The 13,078-nt window shown below is 39.9% G+C and overlaps 1 protein-coding gene across 2 annotated transcripts in view; it reads right to left on the bottom strand.

Annotated features, from left to right (window-relative positions):
* The window catches only part of CNTNAP2 (contactin associated protein 2), a 1,162,992-nt gene that overhangs the window by 68,820 nt on the left and 1,081,094 nt on the right, over positions 1-13,078 (bottom strand). For both annotated transcript variants that reach the window (XM_055806132.1, XM_055806133.1), the window contains one exon: positions 7,776-7,869. In XM_055806132.1, coding sequence (XP_055662107.1) covers positions 7,776-7,869 — 94 coding nt within the window. The remainder of the gene's footprint in view (positions 1-7,775; positions 7,870-13,078) is intronic.

Genomic DNA, 13,078 nt, shown 5'->3' on the forward strand with positions numbered 1-13,078 from the left:
ATAGTTCCTCTCTTCCTGTGGCAGGGAAAAGTTGTATAACCAAGACATGCCATATTAATAAAATACAGAACTTAGGAAAAGGTCACTCTAATTACTGAGGTTTAAGTTTTCATTTTGTTCCATTACTTTTAAATAGTGTTATCACATGGTTTTGAACGTCAGGTAAGGCTTGTGCAAATGCTCTGCTCAAAATGGCACTAACTAAATTAAATGTCTGTACAGTCTCTTTTCTTTCTTTCAGAGCCAATGGATGCGTACTTTGGAAAGAACTGTAAAGCAATGGGATTATTTTCTTTGCAAGATTATATACAGCGATTTAAATGAAAACATCTTCTGAGACATCATAAAGCATAAAGAAAAAGAACTGTATAATTTAGGAACTAGGAATCTCTTGTGTCCTGTTACAGGCTGGTATGCAGGCTAGAAGAGCAAGAGAGTAAAATAAATAAATAAGGTTCTGACCTTCTGGAACTGTTGAATGCCCACAGAAGATTTTGAGACTAGTAATCAGTGAAGCCTTTTTACAGAGAACAGCACAATAAACAAATGAAAGGGCAGCTGCCAGCTACAAAGCATGAGATAGAGGCTGAGAGATGAAGAATGACCTGAAGGGTGGAAGTGAAAGGCTAGTGGGAGGCCATGACTCCAGGCAGTTTTTGAAAAAGCAGGACTGGCTATGCTCATGGCTACTGAGATTACGATAGCACCTAATTTAGTCCAACTTGTCTGAGTTTTACCTTCTGCCTCTCTGGAGCTGCCTGCTGGCCAGTGCTGCAGCAGCTGAGTCTCACAATATTCGGGAAAATGGAAAGAAGACGCAGCATGGATGCTGCCAGGCAAATGGCACCAATGGATATTCTTGGCTTTTCCATTTCAGTTCTCAAACAAAAGGTAAAATCCACTTGGGCTACCCTTGTTTCTGCCTCAAAAGTTATTGGTGTGGAACTGGCAGTTCAAAGTGTTTGTGGTGTCCCCTTGGATGGAGTGCTTGCAGATGGGAAATGTTCCTTTTTGAATAGCACTTGTAGGCAGGATTTTTCAGAAAAACCAGGTAAGTCAAAAACTCAGAGGCCTGAAAGAAAAAAATATTTTACTTCTACTTTGGCTCTTTGAACTAGGAGGAGCTGTGGAACATTTCCACCCCTACCTGAAAAGTAAGATATGGACAGGTAGACAGAACTGAGGTCAGAGAGACAGGCAATATTAAATCCCAGAGGAGCTTCAAGCAGGCTGATACTGTTATGTAGGAGGAGTAGGAGAAGGAAAATTGTCCAGGTGTCATATTTTTGTATGATAATTCATGCGTGACACATGCAGGGGAAAGCACATCTTTAATATTCAACTACTACTATAGCAGGAGGGTTCCTAATATGACAATATACATATGCATTCGTCCTGAGATTACAGCACTGAATGTTTATGCTTGATTCTCAGAAACAAAGTAGCAGGCAGTTACTTTGAAGGAAGTTAGTGGATGAATTTACTGCATGCTAGCTATTTTCTGCTCATTATCAGCAAAAGTAGGCTAAGCCACCCTTCACTCAGATTATCTGTCTACACTGCCAAATGAAGGAGAGCCAAAGAGCGAACGCAAGCTGCGGAGCCCTGCCTGCCACACTGCTCTTATGTTGGAGTGCTAACCTCATTACCATCGTGAGGCAGTAGCAGATACATGTCAAAGATATAGCAGAAGAATATTCTTAGATTATTCATAATCTATTTGCAGCTCTGCATTATTTTCTAGGACTCAAATTTCAGAGCTGAGCAAATTACCTTACAGTATCAGAGACCTAATCCTAAACTGGTATTTGGTTCAGTGATTTCTTTGATTAACATTAACTTCATATCAGATTGTATCGATCTCAAGCAGCGTACCCGAGCCGAGCAGCAATGATGACAATGCCTGTGTCCTTTACAGACTTCTTTATCAATGTTACCAAAACCCCCTTTTCAATGCTGGTATATATTCTCAAAGAGATGAGATGTGCATCCTTTGGCATGAAACAAACTCTCTAAGTTACAAAACTATGCAGTCATGTGGCAAACATGGGCCCTGAGGCTGGTTTTCAGTGTATGATGTTTTGGTAGGATTAATTACATTGCACATCCCCCCTGTTTTTCAGCTAGAAGTGCTGAAGCATCAAAGAGCCAGGCTTTTTGTATCTGATTTGGTAGTAAAGAATTTGTATCTGATTTGGTAGTAAAGAATGTTTACCTCTTGGAAAAATTTTCATTGTCCCTGCTGGTAGTTCAAAGGATTTTGAACTTTTGCCTCCTATTATTCAGCATCTATTTGTGGTGAGATGCCATGCAAGAAAAATGCAGTTCTCACTTCTAGACCTTACCTAAGCCATGCAAGCAATGTAATTTATCTCCTACTTTTTCTGAAGTTCTCTTCTTTGCACACTTGAAACTAACTACTTGTCAAGGTGTAAGCTGGCCTTACCTCCCCTCAGTCCAAGGCAGTGAATGTCACAGTGGATCCAGGGAAATGTCTCCTGACAAGTTTTAATTTTCACCACACAGCTTGGTAAAGAAACAGTGAAACTCCAGCCACGGAACAGTAAAAATATCCTTTCATTGACACCAGGGAAATAACACATCTAGAAGTGGACTTTCTACCTTTGCTTCTTGAGGACACCACGTTCTGAGAAAAGACTGCAGGCTCCTGGGTGGGATTTCCAGGACCTCTCTTTAGGCGTAGAGTGATGACAGCTGCTTTTGCAAGAAGGAAGGCAGACCTGAGAGGTATTTCCCTTTTTGTTACTCTTACTGGAAGTACCTGAAGAACGAGCACTAGGGTGAGGCAGAGACATAAATGGAGCCTACAAAGATTAGCTGCAGGGACAGTGGTCAGTTCTGAAACTGATAATCTGAGCTACAGATGACTTGCATTATGTTGATTGTTTCCAACTGGATATTTAAGTATTTTTGAAACGATGTAATTTGATTTGGACTGGTTGGTAAAGATGGAGAACTGACAAGGAGCACACTTCCTTTACTTCCCTGCCACCTTCTCAAGAGCAACTCTTGTCTGATCTTGGTGTTTCTGTGCTCAATCAAATATCCTGTTAAGAAACTCTCAATTTCTTTTCACCAGAATGATACTTTTACAAAATCATTTTTATGATAAATTTACAAAAGCTAATTATGTGTAGCTTATGCTTTCTAAATGCATATTAAACCCCAAAGAAATACTTCACTTCCAGTAATAAAGCAGACTATGACACACAGCAAGTTCACGCAGCCGAACTTCGTGTAGGTCTCCAAAAGGCTGTGAAGACAAACCTAAGTATTGAATCCAGATACACTACACTTGGGAAAATCAAACCTCTGCTCTATTCTACCTCAGTAATGAGTCTCAAGTTGCAGCCAAAATGAAAACGTAGATTGAGATCTGAAATGTAGTATGTAACACTGTCACATTGCCTACTTTTTGTTTTTTGTCTTCATAGCTTGTCACACAGAGAGCCACCTTGTCCCTCTTACCTGCTCTGTGCCAGCCAACAAAGCCTAAGTGTTACAGACTGAAGAATTCCTTTGAAACATTAACAATTCCCTTCTACCTTTTCTACAAAATCCTGCATTTCTCTAGTGCTATTGTTTTTATTACTACACAGTCATGTAAACGAGGATTTTTCGTTCGTTGTCTCCTTCAGCTTTATTTCACATCTTAAATCATAATCCATTTTACCTGGGTAAGAATTATATACTGAATGGCTTTACCTCCAGTTTCCTGGAAGGCTAAAAATATTACATATTTGTGTTTTTCAAGCCAGTGAACAGCTGAGCTTTCCAGAAATTATTTCGGGAAAGTAGAAAACACCTCAATTTAAAGAAGCAGCAATGCTCCCTGATTACAGCTGCTATTCAATCATTCCATTTTGTTTCTAGTGTGATGCTCCTGCTTTACAGGAAATATTATGAACAGTGCAAGGCACAGAGAGCCATTTCGTCACCATTATATTAATCAGCCACATTGTAGTAACACCTAGAGCAGAGCGTGACGTTGTGTGATGGTAGGTAGCTGTTGTACTAGTGATCCTTTCTGACTGGCAGCAGATGAGCTATCACAGCAAGCACAGCTGTGGCAGAAGCGTCTGCTCCTATGCAAATAACCCTAATAAAAATGGAAATAAGACAGGTGGAAGATCAGTTTCTTAGTAAGATTGTTCCACAGCGCTCTTCAAAAACCCATCTGTCTTTACAAATAGGGCCTTGCATTCATTTCTGATGACAAATAGGAATTGCATAGTATGGGAGTAACAGAAACAGAATGCAACTGATGCCAGACCAGCAGTGAAATAGGAGGCTACTCCCATATTGCCCATTTAGAGCATGTACTTGCAGGTGGGTACAAGTTGTAACTTCATAGATGTATCCAGATCTTCTGTTGGTGCTAATCCCTTTGGGCCACTGAGATACCTAGCCAGTATGATGTGACAATTAGAAGCTTTAAAGGTACTGGGTTCTGCATCTACTTTGTCCTTCAAACAGCTGCACTCATGTAACCATGTTAACTACGTACTTCTCTCACCCGACATTACTCCGAGAGTTCCACAGCAAAGCTGATCAACAGACACGGTCATTGCACAGCTATTACATTAGGAAACACGTGTCTCTGTGGTGAAATTAAACCTTTCTTTAGTAGAAAGAAGGTTTTTTTCTTGTTTCCTCCTTTAGTATTGATTTCTGTTTTGCTTAATAAAATATCCTATTTTGCAAAGACAGTAACATAAGCAGAGAAAAGGAAGCAAAATAATCATATTCCCAGCATGTTAATAAAACCCTATGCTGTTGAAGAATGAAGTATTGTATTCCAGAGATGTAAAATATATAGCAAATACACAGAATAGATGACAGACAGCATCTTCAGAAACAGTTGTCTGAGGCTTAAAATCAGGTAGCACAGGGAAAAAAACAGAAATATAACCTACTCAGAAATCTCTTCTTCAGGGTAACACAAGACCTTTCACTGTTCTCAGCCTTTGAGTTAGCTGAGGAGCTGAAAGTGAGCATCAGTGATAGATGTGATTGCTTTACACGTCCTGATGGCAGTCTTCAACTGTACACTATGTATTTATATGGCATATTTTATCAGGACTGTGTTTACTCTTTCACCTTCTAGATTCGATACTTGCTTTTAAATGTGTTTGTCATGTTACTTATAATGGTTACTCGTCAGGTTATTTATAAAGAGTGAGAGGAGTATACATTGTAAGTTCCCAGGTATTTTAAACTTCTCTTATTACATAACAGAAATCAAATTATATTCACTGACCTCTGCTATTTTTTTTTCTTTTCATGTGTTTTTATTCTTAAAAAGTCCAGTGAGTCCTATGATCAAGCTTTTGACATTAACAGGCAGAATACAGATATTATTCTGTTGCCAAGCTTCATTTTTCATTTGGAAGGATCCAACCGAAACAGAGGAGACTGAAAACTCTGTTTTCAACCACAGACATGACTGCAATTGAGGCAGATGAGGAATTGTGGGTTTAGATCTGTAGGAACAGAGGTGGGTCAATAACTGATTTTATTTGGACCACTCGAGTGGTTATCATGCCTTTCAGTCCCTGTTGAATATTGGAATAAGTATCCTAGACATGAAAAGTGATACCACAGACCCTCTGAACTGCCCAGTTCTTGCAGCTCCTCCATTCTCCATGAATACCTAAAAAAATCTCAGGATGTGTGTATTTAAACACAGCAAAGAAATCATCACCAGGGCATGGGGTCATGTGGGGACTGCTGGGCGGACTTTGAGTTTGTAGTGCTATGAACCTGCTTAAAAATTAGCTCAGAAAGAACCAGTGCAAAGACTAAACCTCCTATGTCACAGTTTCACCTGTGTGGTTGCACGATGATGTTTCTAGCTCATCAGCCAGCTGGCAGCCATTCAAAGGAGTAAGAAGTTGCTTCCCTGCAGAGCTCTGCCTGCACTCGGGCTATTTGAAATGAGTGTAGTGCAGAGAGTATTTCTGGCGTTCTCTTTCGTGCTTCTTCCATTTCTTCTTTTCACGCCACGGTGCACAGTGTGTTGTTTCCTTCTGTGTTTCATTTGTCCTTTTCTTTCCTTTTCTTCTCTCTCATGCAGCAGTCTTTGCTCTGTTGTATACCTGCCTCCTTTTCCTTTCATGCTCCTTGCTCAGCCTTCTCCAAACCATTGCCTGATTAGAACAGCTGGGAAAATGCCATTTTAAGCTGGATCCAAACAACCATTCAAAAAAGTTCAGCTGCTTGGCAGGGCTGAACTGTGGAGGCAGTACTGCCATACTGTGGTAGTTTCTCAGACACATGAACTTTTGCAGAGAGCTGCCCTATCAAAGGAAACAGAACCTCTCTAGCAATTAATTCATTACTGGAGACGGACACTGCAACACCCTTCAGCTGATATTTTTGTTCATAATTCCAGCTGCTGAATGCTCTGCCTGAAGTTCTCTGTCTCCTCACTTTGAATTAAGGAGTGAAAAGGCCAGCAGCCTTGCAGAGGCAGAGCCAGCTCCAATCCAACCATCCCACTTGACCGTGGGGAGGTGGTAACGTGCCCAGTTTCCCTCTGGAACCACCAAAATCAGACCACATCGTCTTTTGCACTGTCTACAGAACCATCTTGGAGAGTACCATTGTTCATGTCTCTCCTGCTAACCAACTGTTTTAAAGGCTCTTTGCTTCCTATTTCACAAAATTCAACATATTACTTTAAAAAAAAGTGAAAGAAATGGAAAAGTGTATCTTCAAAAAGTCACATTAGCTATTTAGTAAATTGCTTTTCAGCTTCAAAAATCAGTGCATGGGTTCAGAGGTTACTGCCTTGCACCACTAAACAAAGAAAAGTTTACAATTTTCTGGATTAAACCCTTCACTGCGGTTCAAGCAACCGCATTCCTGTACAAAGCGCTCAGAAGAAATAATATTAATAACCCCATATCTCTGCAAGGGAAAAAAGTCCTCCTTAAAAACTGTAAATGTCAGGGGAATAACTGACTCCTGAACGGAGTAACCCTGTACATTCATGTTAGATGCCTGCAGTGGAAAAATTCAGCAATGGAAAGTAGGATGGCCTAAAAGTGAGGCCCAGGCAGTTTAAGATGCATCTGTATTGCCTCTGGAATTCAGCAGGGAAGGTGGCCAGGAAGCTGCTGCTCTGGGAAATAATGGTGAGGGCCATAAAAGGGATGGAAAATGTGTAGATGAGTGTGGCTGTAGGTGTTACGGACTTCCAATGACCTCGCTGGTGGGGCCCACTGTCAGAAAGTGGCAGTTTTGCCAGAGTGATGAGGGACAGTTATGACACAAGAGGACGCACTAGGATAAGAAGGCTGACGGCATGGTAAAGGCATTATACAAAGCATACAGTAACTTCACAGTGAATGATAATATTCAAAATAACTTCAACAACTCCTTGTAGAAGCAATGGTGTCAATGATTTCCTCCTATTCCCTCCACCTGACACTGAAAGGGTAACGAAACTTCACAGATACCATGTTACAAATGTCTCTTTATCCACGTTTGTTTTTTTCCTATGTATCAGGCAATGACTTGTGTGTTCACATCAGCCTGTGTGGCAAGGCGAACATAACCCAATAATATAACCCAATAATAACCCAATCTTCAGCTCTAACTCCAATATCGCCACTTTCTAGTCAAGAACAACACGTTGCAGCAAGTGTCCTGCTGCAAACACGGCACCCATCATTGTCCCATGTGCTTATGGTTTGCAGTATTCTCTAAAAATACCTAATAAAATAACTAGGTATAAAATGAAATCTTACCTATAACTTTTCCTAGGAATAGTGCCTTTGGGGAATTGAACTGAATGTCAGATGCTGTTGGCAGGCTGTAACTTGTTGGAGGATAGTGATCAAGCTAGGGAAAGAGAAAAGAAATAATGAATATTCAAACTGATCCACCTTCTTACAGTGCTGCTGAACAAGGTCTACTTTACGGAGTTTATGCCACCACTTACAACTCGGTCTGATATGCTCTGATTTCATTTTGATAAAGGGAAAATAACAGTTAATACCCCTCCTTCCATATCTGCCACATTCACAGTTCCCAAGACCTGGGAAATACCTGTATTGGACATTTGTTTGTTCTGGTTGCTGTCGAATCATTTCAGCTTTTGCTTGTGTTCTTCAATATAGTTGCTAAAATTAACAACAGCATGAAATATGAGAACAGCTTATTATTTTAATATAAGATTTCCATCTGGGACCTATGTTACTGCTAAAGCTAGATTCATGTAGCTCAGAATCTGAGACTAAAGCAGGTGCTGGGCACTCTCCTTTTCTTTCAGAAAACTCATAAATTAGTAAGACATACTTTTTTGCACTTCATGTTTGTAATTTTCTTGTTGTAAATGTTGTTTGATTTGATGACACCTAGTGAAACCTAAACATAAATTCAGGAGTAATCAACTTAGCTAGAGTTTAATCTGTAGGAAACTCATACTGTCCCCGACATGACTAAACTATCACATTAAATCAGTACATTTTTTCCTGGTTTTCAACTATTTAACAGAAAAATGTGAAGAGAGAAGAACGAAATAAATTGCCTATGCTTAGTAATAGCACTACTAAGACTGTTCAATACAGCTCAATAGAGTTTTGATGTTCACATTTCATAAAGGTCATTGGGGTGAATTTTCATCTTTGCTGTTGTTATTTATTTTCTTGGCTTTACGTGTTTATTGCAAAAGCCTAAAGAGGGAAGAACCACAATTGTTTATTTTATTCTGGCTTCGTCTTGGAACAAAACAGGACAGAAACTTATATATGTGATTTAAGACTTTGCAGAGTGTAATAGACTGTGGAAGTAATTCTGGAGAAACCGCAACGCTAAAGGGCATACAATTTTTTTCACACATCCTTTTGCCACATTTCTAATTTCAAAATATTAGTAGCTTGGACTAGTTTGCTTTACTGATACTGCAAATGTTCAATTCAGTGGTTAAAAGTAAATGAAGGGCAGATAGTGTAGAACTGAAGGGCTGAATCCCACATTACCCTTCAACACTGTGAGCTCATGTACTTGGAAAGCCTACTGATGTCATGCCCATGAATCTGCAGAAGCAATCATCTTAAAAAAATAGGATAGCTGGAAAAGAGGGATCCTGCCTTTCTTATATTACCCCATAAAACTCCAATAAGGGAAGTATATATACATAATAGACAGGAAAAGTTTTCTCTGCAGATGACAAAAGAGGTCGACCAAATACTTATGCTCAGAAATTATTTTTATTTGATCAAAACTATTTTTCATGCTGATTATTGAAAATTTGGCCACGATTGTTTATTAGCATGACTACTGGCTATTTCTCCAATTTTAACCTGTAGACTTTTGAGGTAAATATATGGGAAAACACAGTTTCATCTTCTTACTCAGAAACTATGAAGTTTCAGTTTGTCCAGGGCATCCTGAGCAGCTTTTCTTGGATTTTTAATGAACATCAGGAATATATATTTTACCTGAATAAGTTATGTAATTTCAAATAAAAAAAGAGTTATTTTTGAAAGGGTGTAGTCAGGCAAATACAAAGGGTTAAAATACGAAACAGATCTCAACCTTAGCCACAGCAGGTCCTACTAAGTACAAACCCCAGTTAAGTGTTTGCTATTGCTTGCCCTGGTGGAAGGGAAATCGGTGTCCCAACACCCAACATCGCAGGTGTCAGACCCATTGTCAATGTGATCTACAGGCATACCAGGTGAAAAAGATACTCTCTTCTTATTTCAGAAGACAAATAGGAATAGCTCAGAGCTGTCATGGTATTTACCATGACATATTACCAGAAACTAAAGGTATAGGCTTTAGAGAGGTCCATCAGCAAAAAAACTGTGAAAAGACTGATCCACAACCCCCTGATTCTCCAGCTGCTCATATGCCAAGACTTTAACCTCATGTAACTTCTTTGCCTGCAGTGGACTTACTTCTGTTACCTTCTCACTGCACAGCATTCATCTTCTAGGTTCTGCTTTTATATTTATGACTTACAACATGCTGAAGTAACTGATAAAATAACCCGGTGTACCACCATGTACATTGGTATTACCAACAGCATCAACATTTAAGTTCTTCCTTTCCCCAAATGAATCTGGAGCAATGTTTAAATATTTCTTTTTATTGTAACTTGGAATCTGAGCACCAGGGTTCATCAGAGCATCATTATCTGATGTTAGATATTAGTATCTGCTAAGATACTAATAAATCATAATAATTATTATTAATCTATCATTTAATTTGTCAATGTATTGTGGGTATCCTAGAGCTGTAGCCATGGTCCAGGTGTCCATTATCACAGTAACTATTAGGAACAAGTAATAAAAAAGTCATCCCTGCCAATATACAGGCTGCCTCTACTTGCAAATGCTAATTGTGTCTGCAGGACATACTTGAAAATGAAAAGTCAATTTAAATGATGAATTACTGTGAGCTTTTACACTCACAAATACAGAATATCAAACCCTGCCAGCTGTGATGTGGTGAAATTCCCTTTGTCTCCAGCGTTCAGACTGTGGAAAGGCTGGTCCATAGCGGATTAAAAGAGAGGCAGTCTATTAGCTGTGTAAATCTAGAGTTTGTTTGCAATACCGGGTCCCCACCAGGCTATCCGTCTGGTACAGCAGCAGCTCGGAGGTCTGTGCTTTTACCTTTAAGCTGCTCTATAATTTTGCCCCAGAATATCTAATATATCACCCATCACCCAAAGCTTAGGTTTTGCACTTCAAGTAATCAAACATGCTATATTAGCTAGGAAGCTCTTTCTGAGGCCACGATGGAAAATCCTTTCCACCGTGCTATAATAAACTGATGCAATATACTGATGGGCATTGCAAACCCCACCTTGCTCTGGCAGGCAAGCTCTCCAGCCTCGTCTTTCCTAGCAAAAATACGTAACAGCAGACACATTAAACCAAGTAAAAATATACCATTACACTATGAGTACGATCCCAAAACAATGATACCGTATTTCACCGAATCCCTCAAACTGGTGTGTGGTCATAGGTTGCACATCTCTGGAAACAGGGATGGAGCCATTGTTTTGGCAGAGGAGCAGAGGGCAGGGAACGAGCACCCTTGCCTTCTCCCCCCTTTTTTTCCCTGATTCCTCTGGGGAATCCCTCCACAAACACATCAGGGAGGCAGACTCCTACTCACACCTGCACACTGGAGTCCTCCAGCAGGACTTTTGTGGCAGAGCTCACGGTGAGGGGCTGCAGCAGGGCGTGTCAGTGGCGAGCCCACACAGCTTTCTGGTGCAGCCAAAAATGAGTCAAAGATACAGGCAGGTGTGCACCCTCTTCCCCTCGCCTTGGAACAGTTTAGTTAGCCGTCATCTTGGCCAGATTGAAAAAAAACCCTCCAACAACAAATTCGTCTCCCCTTGGGACTTCGGTGTGTCAGAGCAACCATCATGCTGTGGAGGCAAAAGAAAAGATCCCGCTGTGTGTGGGAGCGGGGAGAGTGACGCTGCGGGGCTCTAACAGACACAGCTGGCTAACTGCTTACAATTATCAAACTGACCTCTTGTTCTCAATCCATATCTGAATCTATCTACTCACATATATTTTTCCCAGATCTCAATGAAGTAAAGGAAAGATTTCAGAATGGCTTCAGCTATAAATTTTTTTAACGACTGCAGTTTTGGGTAGTTTTGATTCCTGGTTGAAATCAATCTCCATTTAAAATCTGTTGATAATTTCCTGGCCTTGCCATCAGTAGCGGCACCCATTTCTATGAGTGACAGAGCCAGCTCCTGCTCCACTGCCAGCTCTGGCATCATGTCCCGTGGGGGGATGCCTGCATCACTTTCCACTGTGCCCTTCTCTCATCCCAGCACCTGAAATTAAATGGTGCACCATAAGACAAGAGTGAGGGAATAGTGAGGTTCCTGCCTGCTCGCTGTTATGCCTTGCTTTCGTTCTAAACTAGTGTTATCTAATAACAGACATCTTTTTTTTTTTTTCGGGGCACTTAACCTAGGATTTCTTTTTAGGTCAGGGAGTTAAAGGACGAAGTTGAATTCTTTTCAAAGCTGTGTGTGACTGCCATCCAGTGGGAGCTCAAGTGCAAGCAGCTGGAACTGAGCAGCCTGCAGTCTTGGGTGTGAAATACTAGGCTATCAATCTAATGTAAGACACATAGTAAAAAAGGAATTACTAGTGTCAAATGATATTCGAAAAAAGATATTACATTATGTAATGAAAATTAAATAGAACCTCTGCATACACAGAGGTTGGTGTCATGAATTTGTATTAAATTACAGTTTTTAAATTATATTTAAGATTTTTCATTACAGCTACTTTTCTTTAAAAACTCATTAATTTCATTTGAGCTTAATATAAACACACAGCGTGGCTTTGAGTATTACACAGAAGAAAGCAGTGGCAGTTTCGGAGGAACTTGCAGTTTCAGTTCTCAAGTCACATCATGCCAAGGCAGACTGCCTTTATCTGAAGTTGCTGGGATTTAGGCAGAAATTCAATAAAATGCTATTTCTTTTAAATTACTGTTCATTTAGATAATAAAACTAATCTTGACGGGACTGCTGAGATTAAGAGGCATATCAATCTAAAGACAAATATAATGTCTAGATCACCTTAGTAGTCTTGGGAAAAAAAAAAAAAAAAGGTATATATACATACACACACATTATGTTCACTCTGTGATAAATCTACATCTGTGTCATTGTCAATCCAGCCTGCATGTGTGTACTGCTATAAAGCTGAGACTTTTCTTTATGTTGAAGACATTTTATATACATAAAAAATAATTCAAAATGATACAGAATAATGATGTTGTAAGGCTTAATCTCACAGCATTTGAAGTCAATACAGTTTGCTATTCACTTCAGTAACAGCAGGATAAAGAAGGTGATGTGTTACCATCGTGACCAACCAAGGCATTTCTCTTCTGCTCTGCATTATTATGATGACTTAGCACTTGTATTAAAAAAGCTTCTCTAGCCCTGGACAAAGGCTTTTTGTGCTAAGTGCTATAATATTGCATGACAAAAAGAAGGTTCCTGCTCAAAAATGCCCACAAAGTTAGAACAGACTAGGCATGAGAGCCCAAG

The sequence above is a fragment of the Falco peregrinus genome, chromosome 5 (genome assembly GCF_023634155.1).
Source record: "Falco peregrinus isolate bFalPer1 chromosome 5, bFalPer1.pri, whole genome shotgun sequence".
In the NCBI taxonomy this organism is placed as follows: Eukaryota; Metazoa; Chordata; class Aves; order Falconiformes; family Falconidae; genus Falco; species Falco peregrinus.